Source organism: Nerophis ophidion, linkage group LG02 (genome assembly GCF_033978795.1).
Source record: "Nerophis ophidion isolate RoL-2023_Sa linkage group LG02, RoL_Noph_v1.0, whole genome shotgun sequence".
Lineage (NCBI taxonomy): Eukaryota > Metazoa > Chordata > Actinopteri > Syngnathiformes > Syngnathidae > Nerophis > Nerophis ophidion.
Window position 1 is genome coordinate 77,534,617 of NC_084612.1, and position 20,771 is coordinate 77,555,387.

The window sequence follows — 20,771 nt, forward strand, 5'->3', positions numbered from 1 at the left end:
ACGTGAAAAATTAGTGTGCAAACGAGGTGTGTGTGTGTGTGTGTGTATATATGTAGGTGTCCTGGCGCTGTGCTTCTTCTCCCTCTGCTGGACCTGCACTTATCTGGCCTCTGTGAGGCTCTGGATTTACCAGGAGTTACCTCTGGCGCCTCAGAGGCTCCGCCGGAGAGCCGCGCCCTTGCTGCGGGACCAGGGAGGCCGGACGAGGCGGGCTTCAGCCTGGAAGACATCGGACTCTTGGCCCTCAGGCTCTTGTACCTGTTGCTGGCCCACAGTGACGAGGTGTGTGTGCTTGCGTGCGTATGAAGGGCCGTTAGGGACATTATTCAGAATTACCTCTTACACATCAGCCCTTTGAGACACTAGTGATTTAGGGCTATATAAGTAAACATTGATTGATTGATTGATACACATACACTGCTCGCATTTCAGTAGTGTATGTGAGAGCATTTCAGTAGTGTATGTGAGAGCATTTCAGTAGTGTGTATAAGAGTGTTTCAGTAGTGTGTGTGAGAGTATTTCAGTAGTGTGTATAAGAGTGTTTCAGTGGTGAATGTGAGAGCATTTCAGTAGTGTTTGTGAGAGCATTTCAGTAGTGTATGTGAGAGCATTTCAGTAGTGTGTATAAGAGTGTTTCAGTAGTGTATGTGAGAGTATTTCAGTAGTGTGTATAAGAGTGTTTCAGTAGTGTATGTGAGAGTATTTCAGTAGTGTGTATAAGAGTGTTTCAGTAGTGTGTGTGAGAGAAAAACATTCCAGTTGTTTATGTGAGAGCATTTCAGTAGTGTGTGTGAGAGGTAATTCTGAATAATGTCCTTAACGGCCCCTCATGCGTGGGTGCATCAGCCCGTGATATCCACCATACAGAATGTGTGACGCCCTCTGATGCTCCGCAGGTGGTCCAGGCGGTTCTTTCAACGCAGAGTGAACGCAGCACAGAAAACCAGGTATTTGAAAATGTCCAGGACTGTGTTGAAAGCAAAAGTGAATTGAAGTTAATCATATTTATATAGCGCTTTTTCTCTCGTGACTCAAAGCGCTTTACATAGTGAAAGACAATATCTAAGTTCCATTTAAAGCAGTGTGGGTGGCACTGGGAGCAGGTGGGTAAAGTGTCTTGCCCAAGGACACAACGGCAGTGATTAGGATGGCGGAAGCAGGGATCGAACCTGGAACCCTCAAATTGCCGGCACGGCCACTCTACCAACTAAGCTATATCGCCCTAAAAGTTCCTTAGTAGTTATTTACCTAAACTGCACAGAAGGCGGGCTGTTACTGCAAGCAGAGGAGAAATGGAGAGAGGCGGTTATGAAATGTGAACTAATTATATAAAACATTGTAACTAATTATATAAAACATTGTATTAACTTTTCTAAAAATGTTTGGAGTGCGTCGGCTGTTAATGGGAATTTTTCTGACACATCGCTAATCCAAAACCTCTGCGGTTGTCTAGTTTTGTAGAGCATGCACCCATTTATTTTGCAATGCAGTCTGCTGAAAATGATGGAAAGCGCCCATCTTTTCTTTCTTTCTTTAGTTTATTTGGAACATGAACACACTTGGAGCGTAATACATCACACAATTTCATATCATTTCACTTTACATCATGTCCGAAAAGGAGTAGGAAGAAGCAAAGCTTATTTAATCCTACACCTTTCTCACTTCAGAGTGTTTACAAATACATACATTCATTTACTGACTTTTTTATAGTACAACAGTTTTGTAATATTTACTTAAGTCAGTCATTATTAACATACTGAGATGAAGATTGTATTATTTTCAATAAGGTTTTCATAATTCTTCTTCCCTGTACTTTGTAAGCACTATTAATTTGAACAACCTCTTAATCTACATAGCAACTGACGCTGTGGCCAAAGTTGGAATCGCCACAAAACAAATATTAAGATATTCAACATTCTACTGCCGCCTGGCGCCTAAAGTAGATAGTGCATCCTCCTAATTTGTCATGTTTCACATGTCTGGTAAACCGCGATCAAAGGGGCTGTACGAATCCCCTTCCTGCTGTAGTCAATTACAGCGCGAGGACCGCAAATAGTGGTAGCCTGCATTTTGGTTTTCATCGCCGAAGTTTAAACAGGAACAACAACTGGTAGCTTTTTTTCAACAAAGCAGCTCATTTTAACTGAACTCCGGCTGCTAATGTGAGCTTTTCTGACACATCGCTAATCAAACACCTCTGTTATCTGCTTTAGTAGAGTATGCACTGCTATATAAGCTGCACCCACTACATTTTAGAAGAAAGAAATGTTTCGCACCAGATAAAAGTCGCAGATATGTATATATATATATATATATATATATATATATAATATATATATATGTATGTATGTACGTTGTGAAATTAGTTATTTACGCAAAAAGATTTTGTAAATGTTTAGTTACATACCTTCATTGTTTCCAAACTGTATCTGTCATTCGGCAGTAAAACGGCTAGTCAAACAAAACAGAAGTCATGGTCATGGACCCACTAGCTGCGGAAGCCAGCACTCCAATCAGCTAAAAAGACTCAATAAGTCCACGGAGATGTTTTGGTGAATTTACTGAGAAATTTGTAAAACTGAAACAACACAAAAAAAGGCTGTTGTAAGTTAATAATACTAAGATAGATGTGTTAGCTTATAAGCTAATGCTAACAACGCTAGTTTGATTAACGTACAAATATGCATGAAAGCACTCCTACAGACATCACACATGGGACGCTTTTAAAACTATAAGCAGTTTTTGTTATATTGTAAAACTTACTTATGTTGCCTGGAGTGACAAATGAAGAATTCATACGAGTAGAAACGCTATGGACGATTAGAAGACCGATTGGCACTTCTACTTCGGGTTTAAAGCTTGAAACAGCAAGCGTTCACATTCACTCAGCAGCACCTGCAGTAAGGAACGTGTCCAAAAGATGGCGCCGTAGCACAAACAGCGCACCATTTAAATGACTTCGAATGTGTTATTGAAAACTATTTGCATTCTGGCCTTCAGAAAAGAAAAATCCAAGAATTAGTTTTTAATCATATTTGTTTTTTTATTGGTTCTATATTTATTTATTTTGGGTTTTTATTCAGTCATTGGTGGAGCATAATATATATATATATATATATATACTTTTTAAATTTTATTTTATTTTATTTTATTTTTTTACAATTGTTTTTAACATGGCTGTGCAGCACTTTGGAAACGTTATTGTCGTTTAAATGTGCTATAAAAATAAAGTGGATTGGATTAGCTGCACCGTTTTATAATCCCCAGAGAGCAAAGCGTAGGGAAAAAAAATAGCGGATTTTAGTCTGGAATTTCCAGTAAATAGAAGCGTTTACATCAACCATCTGTCCCAATATTTTTGCTGTCTGCATTTAGTCGTTTTGGGTTTATTTATTGACGCATCAAACATTCCCCTTCTGGTCCCAGGCTGGCTCGCCCGCAGCAAGAGAGGAGGCTCACTCCCACAATGCCTTGCTGCAGTCAGTGTTGCGCCTTTGCCGCGTCGGCATCGGCGGCGACGGCAGCAGCACGCAGCGGGAGGAGCTGGTCGTCGGCGCCCTGAAGACAGCGCGAGTCCTGGCGGCGAGGACGGCGCGCACGCACGCTGAGCGGTGCGATGACATTTTGTTAGCTTTATGCAGGCGTGCCTAATCTAATGGCTGCCTATTTGGATTTGTTTCCATGACACCTTTTTTTTTTTTTTTCTTAAAGCTAAAGCCTAATCTGCCTAATGCTCATTTATGAAATATATTTGGGTATAAAGTTGCTTGTGTGTCTGTCGCAGGTTGCAGTGTGTGTTGCAGGCGCTGTGTGCGTCCTTGTCCTCGGACCTCAACCCTCGTGCGCTCACAGAGTGCGTTTTAGTCCTCCTGTCTTTGTGCGACCACGCCGCGCTGACTCAGCAGCTCTGCTCCCAGCACGGTGAGATTTATTTATGTACTTTTTTATTATTACTCCAGTGCGGGGGTCGGCAACCCACAACTCTAGAGCCGCATGCCGCCCTGCTGGCTGTCTGCAGCTTTTTCAAAAATGTATGAAAAATGGAAAAAGATGAAAGGAAAAATTATATTTTTTGTTTTAATATGGTTTCTGCAGGAGGACAAACATGACACAACCCTCCCTAATTATTATAAAGCACACTGTTTGTATTAAACATGCTTCACTGATTCAAGTATTTGACGAGGCTTCACGGTGGCAGAGGGGTTAGTGCGTCTGCCTCACAATACGAAGTTCCTGCAGTCCTGGGTTCAAATCCAGGCTCGGGATCTTTCTGTGTGGAGTTTGCATGTTCTCCCCGTGAATGCGTGGGTTCCCTCCGGGTACTCCGGCTTCCTCCCACTTCCAAAGACATGCACCTGGGGATAGGTTGATTGGCAACACTAAATTGGCCCTAGTGTGTGAATGTGAGTGTGAATGTTGTCTGTCTATCTGTGTTGGCCCTGCGATGAGGTGGCGACTTGTCCAGGGTGTACGCTGCCTTCCGCCCGATTGTAGCTGAGATAGGCGCCAGCGCCCCCCGCGACCCCGAAAGGGAATAAGCGGTAGAAAATGGATGGATGGATGGGCGTGAGTCAATTGCGCCCTCTGATGGCTGTTGTCAAATAGTGCGCACCTGTCAGCCTCCACGGTTCATTCCCAGTGCAAAGCATGAGTGTTGTTGTTTTAACAGTTACTTCATGATGAATGTGAATAGATCCAACAATTGGTGATCATGTGACGCTTCCGTGCAGAACCCTGCGTGATCCTAAGGCTGCTGCAATACGTGCGGAACAGACCAGCCAAGCTGACGTCACAGGCTCAGCTCGTCTTGCTGGACCTGCAGGTGAGCTGCACACACGCAGTCAGGAAGTAGGCTTGTACAGTAGGCCAGTAGTAATAAATCAAAAACGGTGCTATACTCTGTTTGAAAAGTACCGCTTCCCGTGCATAACGGCGTGTCGTCCCGCCTTGACATTGCTGGTTTTACGAGCAGAGGAGCATGTTGGGCAGCGCACACACACAGAGTACTAACAAGCAGACACAGGGTGTAGGCGGAGAAGGGAGAATGGACGCATTTTGGCTTAAAAAGTCAAGATAAAGATGAAGTTATATCACTGAAACGCCCTCAGGAATAGGTGCTTTAGGACAGTGGTCCCCAACCATCGGGCCGTGGCCCGGTACCGGGCCGTGGCCCGATTGGTACCGGGCTGCAGAATTATTTTTTATTAAAAAAAAAAAAAAAAATATTATTATTATTATTTTTTTTATTTTTTATTAAATCAACATAAAAAACACAATATACACTTACAAATAGTGCACCAACCACAAAAAAACTCCCTTTTTCATGACAAAAACGTCCCTTTTTCATGACAAAGAAGAAAAAAAAAAAGAGAAAAAAAAGGAACTTTTTTTCTCCTCCATTTGAAAATGTGGGCGTTATCATCATTACTGTCTGATTCCAATCAATGCAAGTCATCAGAATCAGGTAATACACCAACTTATATTCTTGTCTTCGTGAAAGAAAGACATCTATATGTGTTACACATGCTTGTATTATCATTAAACACATTTAACTTGTTTACAAAAATGTCTCTTTCATAAATAAATAAATATAAATGATATATATATAAATGAGGTAGATCCCCTCAAGTTGGTCAATTGAAAAGTAGCTCGCCTGCAGAAAAAGTGTGGGCACCCCTGCCCTAACCCATTGAAAGCAGTACCGTTAAATGGTAAAAGATACTGAACTCGTCCAAAAGATGGCGCCATAGCACACTTACAAAACACATTCTCAGTGTATTTGCTGGGGGTTTTTTTGGAAACTTTTTATTTTGGGCATCAGGAAAGGAAAATACATAAATTAGCCCCAGGGATCAAAGCATAGGAAAAAAGTAGCAGCTTAAAGTCTGGTATTTAAGGTACATGTTTTGCAGGAGGTGTTTCATTTGGTGTCGGTTTTTGTACAGGTGGTTCGGTTGTTGAGGCGACTCTCGCAGACAGCAGAGATCTGGATCAGCAGGCAGTGCGGCGGCTGTCAGTGCTACACTGAGGTAGGTCCGGCCCAGCACTGTTTGGAGGTTTTGTCACAGGGCTGTCAAACTTATTTTAGCTCAGGGAACGCATGGAAGAAAATCTATTCCCATGCGGGCCGGACTGATTAAATCATGGCATTAAAACCTAAAAATAAAGACAACTTCAGATTTTTGTCTTTGTCTTACTTTGGCCAAAAATAGAATAAGCACATTCTGAAAATAGATACACTGCAAAAAGTGAAATCTAAGTAAGATGAAATATCTCAAATAAGGGTGATATTTGCTTATTTTCTGTCTGATAAGATAATTCTTCTCACTAAGCAGATTTTATGTTAGTGTTTTACTTGTTTTAAGTGTTTTGGTCCTAAATGATCTCAGTAAGATATTACAGCTGGTTGCTGAGATTTTATGACCAATTTTGAGGTAAAACATGCTCGAAATTAGAATATCAACTGTTGCAAAGGTGTGTCATTAACACTCACAAGTAGAAAACTACTTTTTCAAAACATTCTTATTTCAAACATTAAATAAAAAATTATGACTTTGACACAGTTTTGTCTCCTAATTAAAACGGATGAAGTAGGTAAATGAAGATAAAAACTAGGTAAAAATTGATGAAAGGTAAAAAATAAAAGGTATAAGGTTGGAAAATACTGATAAAAGAAGGTAAAAAATAGGTAAACATTGATAAAAGATAAAAAGTAGGTAAACGTAGGTAAAAACAAAAAAGGTATAAGGTTGGTAAATATTGATTAAAAAAGGTAAAAAGTAGGTAAGTATAGGTCAATGAAGGTAAAAAGTAGGTAATCATTGATAAAGGGTAAAAAGTAGGTCAGTATAGGTAAATGAGGGTAAAAAGTAGGTAAGTACAGTTGCCACAGTACAGTAAACTTAATTTTTAAACATTTAACATGTGACATTTCGAACTATTTTTAACAGAAATAGTTCATGCACATATATATATATATATATATATACATATATATATATATATATATATATATATATATATATATATATATATATATGTATATATATATATATATATATATATACATATATATATATTGATTCCTCACTTGGCGCGATGATGTCATAATATGGATGGGAAAATGCGTTTTTAGTTATTAGGTGGAATATACTTATTTTAATGTATTTTGGGGTTCATTGAGGTTAGCTAATTTCACTTGTTTTGGAAAGTCTTGTCAAGCCGAATTTTTTTGTTTAATTGGCAGATAATTTTGCTTAGTTCAAGTGAAATACAACTAATTTTTGTATTTTTTTTCTTGTTTTTTAACACTGACTTTTTGCAGTGTAGATGGATAGATAGATAGATAGATAGATAGATAGATAGATAGATAGATACCTTCCTTCCTTCCAATTCCAGCAGCAGTGTACAAAGTTGAGATCAATTTAAAAAGTAAATAACGGGGGTATAAATGGAAACAAAATAGAAAAATATTTCAATAAAAATAAAAAGTAACAATGGGAATACAAATATAACAGTAAAATAAAAATATAACGTGTTATATTCTAACAAATGTACATATTACAAATAATCCTCCTGGCATAACACTTCAAGTTCGTTGAAAATTCTACGAAAAAAATTGGTGCTGTTTCAGAAACACAATGAAGAACGAAATGAACTTAGACTTTGTCTCCGTGTTTTTGTAGACAAAGCCATTAAACTTCAAGCTCTTTCTGTTTAGGATTCTCACCTTGGCAGTTCACCTTTAAAAGTGTTTGGAAAAGCCACCAAGTAGTTTCCTCAAAACACCACATTGGTGAAACCCACAAATGCCACAACACGTTTATTTATCATCATTCAAATATTAAAATTACAATATGAACAAAACAGAGATCAAAATGACGCCATAGCCCAGATCCGGGAAAGATAGATTCAAGCATTAAATACAATAGAACAAACACAACAAAGGGAGAAACACACATTTTACAATGGAGTTCAGGGTGCGCATCGTGCATTCAACCAATTGCTAGCGCCGTGTGGAACTCTTGACTAAAAAAAATGATGGTCAAGTTTACTTAAGTCTTTGCATCTTACAATGTTGTTATTTTATCCATTAAAGTGGACGATTTATAATAAATTGTATTGTGCGTCAATACTGCCGCCATCTCCTACCAGCTGATTGCTTGCACCTGCGCTGATTGGAGTAGCGGCAACCAATCCAGGGAGCGCTTAAAGTCAGCTGTTAGGTCATTGTTGAACACCTCATGTGTGACGTGGGTTACACTTGACTTGCTATTGCGACATCTAGTGGACACATTTAAAACATTCATTGTCCCATTTACTTTTAATAGAAGTAGTATCCAGGATAAAAGTTTCCAAAAAAAAAAACCCAAGCAAATACACTGAGAATGTGTTTTGTAACTGTGCTATGGCGCCATCTTTTGGACGAGTTCAGTGTCGTTCCATTTACCGGTACTGCTTTCAATGGGAAGTAGAGTGCCATTCAGTCTTCTAGCCGTCCATAGCGTTCCTACTTGTATGCATTTTTCATTCACAACTTTAAGCAACATTTTAAAGTTTTACAATACAACTAAAACTGTTTATACCACGTGCGATGTATGTAGTAGTGTTTTCATACTTATTGGTACCTGTTATCATAAGGTGAAAATGCTGCCGTCGTTAGCATTAGCTAATATGCTAACACGTTTATGGGTGTCTGAGTTAGTAGTTTTAAATTCCTACTTGTATGCATTTTTCATTCACAACTTCAAGCAACATTTTAAAGTTTTACAATATAACTAAAACTGTTTAAACCATGTGCGATGTATGTAGTAGTGTTTTCATACATATTTGTACCTGTTATCATAAGGTAAAAAAGCTAGCGTCGTTAGCATTAGCTAATATGCTAACACGTTTATGAGTGTCTGAGTTAGTATTTTTAAATTACAATTGCATTCTTTTTGTATTGTTTAAGTTTCACAAATTCCCCTATAAACTCACCACAACGTCATTGTGGAGTTTTTGAGTCTGTTGAGCTGATTGGAGAGTTAGCTTCCGCAGCTAGTGGGTCTATGACCATGACTTCTGTTTTGTTTGATCAGCCGTTTTACTGCTGTAAAGCACCAGTTCCATAGGCAGCAAAACAGGCCCAGAGCATAATACTACCACCGCCATGCTTGACGGTAGGGGCGGTGTTCCTGGGATTAAAAGCCTCACCTTTTCTCTTCCTAACATATTACACTTGAATTGCTATTAGGACACCCAGTGGACACATTTAAAACAGCAGTTTCTTTCATAAAAAAATGCAGCTCACTTTTATATTTAGCAAACTGATCTTGTGGACCGGATTAAAGCTGTTTGCGGGCTTGATACGTTTGACACCTGTGTTTTATCAGCATTTTCAAGTAACATTAGTAGTGGACTTAAACATATGTGCACTCACGCGTTCATCAGAAATGCAACTGTGTATTTGTGTCAGCTGGTTCAGACGCTGGTGATCGTTCTGCATCGTCAGTGGATGGACCTCCAGGACTCTCCGGAGCCTACGGACAGCCCGCCAGGTCAGTTACCAAGCCCCGCCTCCTCCCCCTGGTATCAATCAATCAATGTTTACTTATATAGCCCTAAATCACTAGTGTCTCAAAGGGCTGCACAAACCACTATGACATCCTCGGTAGGACCCACATAAGGGAAAGGAAAACTCACACCCAGTGGGACGTCGGTGACAATGATGACTATGAGAAACTTGGAGAGGAGGAAAGCAATGGATGTCGAGCGGGTCTAACATGATACTGTGAAAGTTCAATCCATAATGGATCCAACACAGTCGCGAGAGTCCAGTCCAAAGCGGATCCAACACAGCAGCGAGAGTCCCGTTCACAGCGGAGCCGGCAGGAAACCATCCCAAGCGGAGGCGGATCAGCAGCGCAGAGATGTCCCCAGCCGATACACAAGCGAGCAGTAAATGGCCACCGGATCGGACCGGACCCCCTCCACAAGGGAGAGTGGGACATAGGAGAAAAAGAAAAGAAACGGCAGATCAACTGGTCTAAAAAGGGAGTCTATTTAAAGGCTAGAGTATACAAATGAGTTTTAAGTTGAGACTTAAATGCTTCTACTGAGGTGGCATCTCGAACTGTTACCGGGAGGGCATTCCAGAGTACTGGAGCCCGAAATGAAAACGCTCGATAGCCCGCAGACTTTTTTTGGGCTTTGGGAATCACTAAAAAGCCGGAGTCCTTTGAACACAGATTTCTTGCCGGGACATATGGTACAATACAATCGGCAAGATAGGATGGAGCTAGACCGTGTAGTATTTTATACGTAAGTAGTAAAACCTTAAAGTCACATCTTAAGTGCACAGGAAGCCAGTGCAGGTGAGCCAGTATAGGTATATATGTATGTATATATGTATATAAAGGTATATACAGTATAGGTATATATGTATGTATATATGTATATAAAGGTATATACAGTATAGGTATATATGTATGTATATATGTATATAAAGGTATATACAGTACAGGCGTAATATGATCGAACTTTCTTGTTCTTGTCAAAAGTCTAGCAGCCGCATTTTGTACCAACTGTAATCTTTTAATGCTAGACATGGGGAGACCCGAAAATAATACGCTACAGTAATCGAGACGAGACGTAACAAATGCATGGATAATGATCTCAGCGTCTTTAGTGGACAGAATGGAGCGAATTTTGGCGATATTACGGAGATGAAAGAAGGCCGTTTTAGTAACGCTTTTAATGTGTGCCTGAAAGGAGAGAGTTGGGTGGAAGATAATACCCAGATTCTTTACCGTGTCGCCTGGCATCCAACATTGAAGTCGACTCCTCTCCCCAGACCTCGGACCACGCCCAGATCACAACTCCCCGCCGTGGTCTCTGCTCAGGGAGGGCGTGCAGCTGCTGCACTGGCTGCTCCACCGCCACACCAGCTTCTACGACAGCTGCCAGCCGCTGCTGCACATGTACGACCAGGTCATCCCCGCTCTGCGCGACACGCTGAGGAGGCTGCCCGAGCTCAGCGAGAGCGAAGGTGAAGTAGTTCATTTCATCGTTTTTTGCCTTTGTTATCGTCAACAACGTATTTTTCCCTGACAAAAACAAGACGATAAATATCAAAACAAATGCACCTTGGCTAAGACGATGACACAATTCAATAACTGACACTTTACTCAACGAGAATGTTGACAGAAACACAATCTGGTCGAAGTCAACTACCTGCACAAATGCAGTTTGCTTCTGCTGGATTATCCGGGGTGTGGTTGGAAAGTCAATAAAAGGCATGAGGAGGTGAGGAGCAGTAAGGGGCCATTATTGTTTCCATAACAATTCTGCTTACTGATGGTTGTGATGGCCCCACATCATCAGCGTTACATCCTCTCATTTTCCCAGTGGCGAGATATCCAAGCATTGTGATGATCTTTAGTTCCACTGTGCCTGTTCAAGCTCTGATGAGATGACGCCCCTCATTAAATCTGTGACAAAAATAATACCCGCTCTGTCTAAACCAGGGGTGCCCATTATGTCGATCGCGAGCTACCAGTCGACCGCGGGGGGTGTGTCAGTCGATCTCCAGCCAGGCTTTTAAAAAAAATAGACCTAAAAATGAGTGATCATCAATCTTCACCAAGACGTCACTTAAATGACATTCACGGTACCGGAGGGTCTTGTGAGATGACGCTGGCTGCTGCAAGATCATTATTATGAAAATATGACCGAGAGGAAGGCGAGAAACACTTTTTATTTCAACAGACTCTCGCGCCGTACCTTCCGTCAAAACTCTAAAGGCCGACTGCACATTTCCTATCTTCACAATAAAAGCCCTGCTTCATGCTGCCTGCGCTAACTAAATACAGAGTCTCGGAAAACTGGCGTGCACAAGCGATCCCTCAGAAAGCTGGCGTGCACATCACTTGTGCACGCCAGCTTTCTGAGACTCTTATTTTGTTAGCGCAGGCAGCATGAAGCAGGGCTTTTATTGTGAAGATAGGAAATGTGCAGTCGGCCTTTAGAGTTTTGACGAAAGTCTGTTGAAATAAAAAGTGTTTCTCGCCTTCCTCTCTGTCATTTTTTCATAATAATGAACTGGCAGCAGCCAGCGTCATCTCACAAGACCCTCGGGTGCCGTGAATGTCAATCAAGCAAGCTACGGAATTTGCCGCCAATGTTTTTCTTGTAAAGTGTATGGAAGCTGGATGAATTAGATGCCAAAAACCAACCACTTTCATGTGGTATTGTACAGAAAGGACAATTTTTTTTCTCCTCCATTTGAAAATGTGGGCGTTATCATCATTACTGTCTGATTCCAATCAATGCAAGTCATCAGAATCAGGTAATACACCAACTTATATTCTTGTCTTCGTGAAAGAAAGACATCTATATGTGTTACACATGCTTGTATTATCATTAAACACATTTAACTTGTTTACAAAAATGCCTCTTTCATAAATAAATAAATATAAATGATATATATAAATGAGGTAGATCCCCTCGAGTTGGTCAATTGAAAAGTAGCTCGCCTGCAGAAAAAGTGTGGGCACCCCTGCTCTAAACGATACCGTCTGATCAGCTGCTCGTCATCAAACCAAGCCAGGACATGCTTCCGCTCCTTGAACGTTGGCGCAGATCTCTCTGGCCTCAGTGCCATCCCCCTTAGGACACCTCTGAAAGTCTCTTAAATATCCTGGAGAGAAGGAGTGATTCTTAGACCTAAGAAAGTTGATAAATAGCTTTTATTCTTAAAGGGGAACATTATCACAATTTCAAAAGGGTTAAAAACAATAAAAATCAGTTCCCAGTGGCTTGTTGTATTTTTTTAATTTTTTTTTCAAAATGTTACCGGTCTCCGAATATCCCTAAAAAAAGCTTTAAAGTGCTTGATTTTCGCTATTTGCGATGCCACTATCCATTTCCCTGTGACGTCACACAGTGCTGCCAATGTAAACAAACAATGGGAATACCACAGCAAGATATAGCGACATTAGCTCGGATTCAAACTCGGATTTCAGCGGCTTAAGCGATTCAACAGATTACGCATGTATTGAAACGCATGGTTGGAGTATGAAAATATTGAAGAAGAAACTGAAGCTATTGACGCTATTCATAGCCATAGCATGGCCGAATAGCTGCGTTAGCATCGCCGGTAAAATGTGCGGACCAAACGATCAGGACTTTCGCATCTTTTGACACTGAAGCAACTTAAATCCGTCGATTGGTAAGTGTTTGTTTCGCATTAAATATGGGTGGAAGGAAACGTAATATAGTTGCAAATACATCTACAGGTTATCCATACATCTCTGTGCTGTGTCTGCTTTAGCACCGCCGGTAAATAGCATGTCAGCATCGATTAGCGTAGCATGTTAGCATCGATTAGCTGACAGTCACGCCGCGACCAAACATGTCTGATTAGCACATAAGTCAACCTCAACAAAAATCACCTTTGTGATTTCATTGACTTTATCATTGCAAATGCATCTGCAGGTTATCCATACATCTCTGTGCCATGTCTGCCTTAGCATCGCCGGTCAAATGTGGAGACACTCTGGCACATTCAATGGGGGTCTGGCGGCAGACACTTTGGCATCTTCGGGCCAGTGGTGCAACTTGAATCCCTCCCTGTTGGTGTTGTTACACCCATTCAATGGGGGTCTGGCGGCAGATTTCTTGCCAGTGGTGCAACTTGAATCCCTCCCTGTTAGTGTTGTTACACCCTCCGACAACACACCCACGAGGCATGATGTCTCCAAGGTTCCAAAAAATGGTCGAAAAAACGGAAAATAGCAGAGCTGAGACCCAATGTTTACAATGGGTTGAAAATGAAAATGGTGGGTGTGTTACCTCGGCGACGTCACATTCTGACGTCATCGCCTCCAGCGTGATAAACAGAAAGGCGTTTCATTCGCCAAAATTCACCCATTTAGAGTTCGGAAATCGGTTAAAAAAGTATATGGTCTTTTTTCTGCACCATCAAGGTATATATTGACGCTTACATAGGTCTGCTGATAATGTTCTCCTTTAAGTTTGAGAGTAGGACTACATTTGGCAAATTCTCAGGACTTAAGTGTAAAATGGCACTCCAAGACGCGCCATAAATGTTGCCCCAGATTTGCTCCAATAATACCTGCATAGTCCTCCACCATCACGTCCACACTACAAACTTCAATCTGATTCTAGCCTACTGCTGCTGTGTTTTCTCTGCCTCAAGGACCGGTTTATTGAAATCACTCTAAAAGCATGACAACTAGTAATGTGGTCCAACGCGCTTACGTCACCCACGCCGCACAAAAAGGAAGTGAATGCAACGTTTCCTATTTACGTGCTTGAGGCGGACATTTATCCGTAAATGAAAGAGCTCCGGCGACCCCGAGAGGAACAGGCGGTAGGAAAATGGATGGATGAAGTTTGCGGGGCCACATGCAGTTTGTGTGTTTGCTGCTTACGCTTCTCCCCTGCTCATAAACACATGACATCATCAGTCTGTCTGACACGTGGCATAAGAACTGTGAAGTGAAGTGAATTATATTTATATAGCGCTTTTCTCTAGTGACTCAGAGCGCTTTACATAGTGAAACCCAATATCTAAGTTACATTTAAAGCAGTGTGGGTGGCACTGGGAGCAGGTGGGTAAAGTGTCTTGCCCAAGGACACAACGGCAGTGACTAGGATGGCAGAGGCGGGAATCGAACCTGCAACCCTCAAGTTGCTGGCACGGCCACTCTACCAACCGAGCTATGACTGTAAGATATTTATTGGTATTGACTAAATATGTTGTTCCTGACCAGAATCACATGATACTTTTGTGTTGAACAAATGCTAGTCTGAATAAAGAGTCCTCATCTTTAATACTTTACATTTAAAATGTGATGTCATTTGGGTGACTGAAACTACACTAAAACTAAATTAATTGACCATATTTTCCAGACTATAAGCTGTTACTTTTTTCCTACGCTTTTTATAAAGGTGCAGCTATTTTAAGGATTTTTCTTCACTCACGGCCATAACGTTTTGTATTCAACAAATTGTTTATATTATAAAACACAGACACTGCAGAGGTGTGTTATTGTTTGTGCTAGGGCGCCATCTTTTGGAGGAGTCTGCTCACTGCAGGGGCTGTGGGTGTAACGTCTACAGCAGGGCTGCCCACTCTTTTTTAGCAGGGGTTCTCCGTGTGTGTGTGTGTGTGTGTGTGTGTGTGTGTGTGTGTGTGTGTGTGTGTGTGTGTGTGTGCGTGCGTGCGTGCGTGCGTGCGTGCGTGCGTGCGTGCGTGCGCGCGCGTATATATATATGTATGTATATCCATCCATCCATCCATCCATTTCCTACCGCTTATTCCCTTTTGGGGTCGCGGGGGGCGCTGGCGCCTATCTCAGCTACAATCGGGCGGAAGGCGGTGTACACCCTGGACAAGTCGCCACCTCATCACAGGGCCAACACAGATAGACAGACAACATTCACACTCACATTCACACACTAGGGACCATTTAGTGTTGCCAATCAACCTATCCCCAGGTGCATGTCTTTGGAGGTGGGAGGAAGCCGGAGTACCCGGAGGGAACCCACGCATTCACGGGGAGAACATGCCAACTCCACACAGAAAGATACTCAGCCTGGAATTGAACCCAGGACTGCAGGACCTTCGTATTGTGAGACAGACGCACTAACCCCTCCGTCACCGTGAAGCCATGTATATATATATATATATATATATATATATATATATATATATATATATAATATATATGTATATATATGTATGTATATGTGTATATATATACATATGTATGTGTATATATATATGTATGAATATATATATATGTATTTATGTATGTTTGGGAAAAATCCCAAGACTACTTCATCTCTACAGAAGTGTTTCATGAGGGGTTCCCTCAATCATCAGGAGATTTTAATGGAAGCATTCACATAGAATGGTTTATATAGAGCACAGAGTGGGTGGGTACAGGCAGGTGTAAGAGCGTGGTGATTGGCTCATGTGTTACCTAGAAGGTGTTTCCGTGTGTGTGTGTGCGCCAACCTTAAGACATCCGAATTCGGGAGATTGGGGCGTGGGGGGGTTGGTGGTAGCGGGGGTGTATATTGTTGCCTGGAAGAGTTAGTGCTGCAAGGGGTTCTGGATATTTGTTGTGTTGTGTTACGGTGAAGATGTTCTCCCGAAATGTGTTTGTCAGTCTCGTTTGGTGTGGGTTCACAGTGTGGCGCATATTTGTAACAGTGTTAAAGTTGTTTATACGGCCACCCTTTATGCCTTGCATTCACTTGTGTGTGTGTGAAAAGCCGTAGATATTTTGTGATTGGGCCGGCCCCCAATATTGTTGTCTGGGTGGAAATCAGGAGAATGGTTGTCCCGGGAGATTTTCGGGAGGGGCACGGAAATTCGGGAGACTCCCGGGAAAATCTATGACTGGGCGACGCAATTGCTCTGTACTTCTCCCTACATCCGTGTACCACTCCATACAGCAGCGTTTTAAAAAGTTATAAATTTTACTTTTTGAGACGGATAATTCCCGATTGTACTTTTTAAAGCATTTATCGGCCAATAATATCGGCAGTCCGATGTTATCGGACATCTCTATCCATGACGATGACTTCTGTTTTGTTTGATCAGCCGTTTTACTGCCTAACAAACACCGTTTGGAAGCAATTAAGGAATGTAAATAAACATTAATAAAATGTCTGTCTAAATAACTCATTTCACAAAGTATACATTGGTGGCTAATATATGGAAAACTATTTGTTTCCTTCTAAAATGTAGTGGGTGTGGCTTAGCTATATAACAGTGCACTTCTCGGGAAAATATGGTCAATGACTGAAATGTGACTAAAACTAAAATAAATTTTCATCAAAAGACTGAAACTACATTTAAAAAGTGCTGTCAAAATGAACACCATTTTTTTTTGTAACCTTTTTTTTGTTTCCCATCCATCAGAGCTGGTGTTGGAGGAACTTTAACCACCTCCATGACACGGATTGTTGCTCCTGATTGATTCATTGAGCCAGCAATCAGGATGGACACTTGTTGTGATACCATTTCTGTATCATACGCCATAAAACTCAGCTTACTGTCTTTGAAAATGTAACAATAAAACATCACGATCCTGGTAATGTGATACATAATTCCACTTTGGATATCATCCTCAACTTACCTTGCACACCAACAACTGGAGTGAACCTCGACTTTACTTGGTGTGACCCGAGCAGCTGAAAGATCCACTCTGGAGTTGTCCTGGTCTGATATCGGCCAGAAGCAAGTTCTGTGTCGTATTGGCCTGCATCTACAATCCAGTCCACTACAAGAAGTCCGTCCCAGACCTGCTCCAGCATCAGGAAAAATTGGCCGGAAATCTGGGAATTTTTGGAATTTGTCAAAGGAAAAGCCTCTGATTCCCGAACATTTTGAAGTTGGAATGGATGGAATCGGATAAAAAATGTGGGAATTGTGGAAATTTGGAAAACGTCCCATTCATTTCAATGGATTTTGGGGAATTTCGGAAAAAGTGGGAATTTTTTGGAACATGTTAAAAGACTAGAAAGTTCTGGAATAGTTAAAATTGTGTGATCACAACACTTCTGTTGGACTAATATTACTAAATCACGCCCTTTCTCACACTACAAAGTACGCCATAAAAGTGTGTATGGACTGATATCGTATCGGTACTGGATGACACTCATGACTCCGTTTGGGTATCGGACCGAAAGAAAGATGTATCAGTCCACGCCTTGTTGACAACTTTCTTTTGTGATGCCACAATAAAAGAGTGAAGACGACCACAGAGTCAAAAATAAACCTGCGATGTAGAAAAGAGCAGAAACACAGCACAACTTGATCAATACACTAAAATATTGATTATACACACATTCCATTTCATCTTGCACGTGTGTGTAGCACGTACAGCACCTCATTTGTGTTACGTTACAGCCTTATTCCAAATTCAAACTATTGCATTTTTGTCCTCAAAATTCTACAAACAATACCCCATTATGACAATGTGGGGGGAAAATGTTTGGATTTTTTTGGCAAACGTATTAGAAATAAAAGAACTAAGGAATCACATGTACAGAACTATTATGACAATGTGGCGAACTATTTTTTTGAATTTTTTGCACATGTATTAGAAATAAAAGAACTAAGTACTCGCATGTACATAAGTATTCACAGCTTTTGCCATGAAGCTCAAAAGTGAGCTCAGGAGCATCCTGTTTGAAGCGATCATCTTTGAAATGTTCCTGTACAGCTTAACTGAATTCTTCTCTGAAAGGATACGTACGTTTGGATGGGAAGCACCCACATTTACAGAGGTGTGCCAAGCTTGTGACATGTTCAAAAAAACTTGTGAACCTGTTGCCAGAAGGTGCATGAACTTAGTCTTGAGCAAAGTGTCTGAATACTTACATACATATAATTCAAAAACATTTTTTATACATCTGTAAACAATTCTATAAAAAAAAAAAACATGTTTTCTTCTTGTCACCGGGGTATTGTGTGTAGAATTTTGAGGACAAAAATACTTTTTCCCTCAAAATTATACAAACAATACTTATATTTGGAATTTTTTGCAAATGTATTAGAAATAAGAAGTCTTATGTAAATATGTGATGAGATTCCTAAGTTGAATTAATCTTCTCCCACATTATTCCAAAATAGAAAAAAATAATTTTCGTCCTCAAAATTCCACACACAACACCCCATAATGACGATGTGAAAGTTTTTTTTTTTTGTATCAAAAACTAAAAAAAATCACATTTGTTAGTTTAAGTTAATCTTTTACCACAATTTATGTGACAGCCTTATTTCAAAAGAGAAAAAAAATATTTTTGTCCTCAAAATTCTACACCCCACGAGGAGAATGTGAAAATGTTTAGAATTTTTAGCAAATGTATTAAAAATAAAAAACTATAAAATCGTATCTGATTTTGTAGTTATTTTTACAAAATGTGCAAAAATGTCTAAGAAGTATCTTTCACTTTGTCATTATGGGGTATTGTGTGTAGAATTTTGAGGACAAAAATGCTTTGGAAAAAAATAAGTATTTTCCCTTAAAATTCTACAAACAATACACCATAAAGAAAAGAAAATATATTTTTTAGAATTTTTTGCAAATGTATTAAAAATAAGAAGTCTTATGTAAATATGTGATGTGATTCCTTAGTTGAGTTAATCTTTTCCCACATTATTCCAAAATAGAAAAAAAAAAATTTCTTCCTCAAAATTCCACACACAACACCCAATAATGACGATGTGAAAGTTTTTGTTTTTTTATCATAAACTATTACAAATGTATTCAAACTTAAAAAAAAAATCACATTTGTTAGTTTAAGTTCATCATTTACCACAATTTGTTATGTAAAAGCCTTATTCCAAAAGAAAAAAAAATGTTTTTGTCCTCAAAATTCTACACCCCATGAGGAGAATGTGAAAATGTTTAGAATTGTTTGCAATTTTATTAAATATAAAAACCTATAAAATCGTACCTGATTTTTTAGTTATTTATTTTTACAAAATTTGCAAAAATGTCTAAGAAATATATTTCACTTTGTCATTATGGGGTATTGTGTGTAGAATTTTGAGGACAAAAAGGTTTTGGAAAAAATATATTTTCCCTCAAAATTCTGCAAACAATACTCCATAAAGAAAAGAAAATATATATATTTTTTTGAAGTTTTGCAAATTTATTAAAAATAAGAAGTCTTATGTAAATATGTGATGTGATTCCTTAGTTGAGTTAATCTTTTCCCACATTATTCCAAAATAGAAAAAAAAAAATGTATTCCTCAAAATTCCACACACAACACCCAATAATGACGATGTGAAAGTTTTTGTTTTTTTATCATAAACTATTACAAATGTATTCAAACTTTAAAAAAAAAATCACATTTGTTAGTTTAAGTTCATCATTTACCACAATTTGTTATGTAAAAGCCTTATTCCAAAAGGAAAAAAAATGTTTTTGTCCTCAAAATTCTACACCCCATGAGGAGAATGTGAAAATGTTTAGAATGTTTTGCAAATTTATTAAATATAAAAACCTATAAAATCGTACCTGATTTTTTAGTTATTTATTTTTACAAAATTTGCAAAAATGTCTAAGAAATATATTTCACTTTGTCATTATGGGGTATTGTGTGCAGAATTTTTGTAATAAGTATTTTCCCTCAAAATTCTACAAACAATACTCCATAAAGAAAAGAAAATATATATATTTTTTAGAATTTTTGCAAATGTATTAAAAATAAGAAGTCTTATGTAAATATGTGATGTGATCCCTTAGTTGAGTTAATCTTTTCCCACATTATTCCAAAATAAAAAAAATACAAATTTCGTCCTCATAATTCCACACACAACACCCATAATGATGATGTGAAAGTTTTTTTTTTTTTATCATAAACTTTTACAAATGTATTAAAAACTAAAAAAATGTTTTTAATTTGTTGGTTAAAGTTCATCATTTACCACAATTTATGTGACAGCCTTATTCCAAAAGAGAAAAAATGTTTTTGTCCTCAAAATTCTCCACCCCATGAGAATATGAAAATGTTTAGAATTTTTTTGCAAATTTATTAAATATAAAAACCTATAAAATCGTATGATTTTGTAGTTGTTTTTAGAAAATTTGCAAAAATGTGTAAGAAATATCTTTCACTTTGTCATTATGGGGTATTGTGTGCAGAATTTTGAGGTAAATATTGTACTTAATTCCATATTAGAATAAGGCTCTGACCTTTGCTTTAAGTGTTTTTAAATTAATATATGAAGAAGGCGG

At 39.2% G+C, this 20,771-nt stretch overlaps 1 protein-coding gene across 2 annotated transcripts in view; it reads left to right on the forward strand.

Moving 5' to 3' along the window:
- atrip (ATR interacting protein) overlaps window positions 1-17,778 on the forward strand; it is a 40,973-nt gene extending 23,195 nt beyond the window's left edge. For both annotated transcript variants that reach the window (XM_061892045.1, XM_061892056.1), the window contains exons 10-18: window positions 57-282; window positions 897-947; window positions 3,427-3,611; window positions 3,785-3,921; window positions 4,731-4,822; window positions 5,946-6,029; window positions 9,458-9,539; window positions 10,835-11,029; window positions 16,940-17,778. In XM_061892045.1, the coding sequence (XP_061748029.1) occupies window positions 57-282; window positions 897-947; window positions 3,427-3,611; window positions 3,785-3,921; window positions 4,731-4,822; window positions 5,946-6,029; window positions 9,458-9,539; window positions 10,835-11,029; window positions 16,940-16,962 (1,075 nt within the window). In that variant the 3' untranslated portion in view covers window positions 16,963-17,778. The remainder of the gene's footprint in view (window positions 1-56; window positions 283-896; window positions 948-3,426; window positions 3,612-3,784; window positions 3,922-4,730; window positions 4,823-5,945; window positions 6,030-9,457; window positions 9,540-10,834; window positions 11,030-16,939) is intronic.
- The last annotated feature ends 2,993 nt before the right edge of the window (window positions 17,779-20,771 follow it).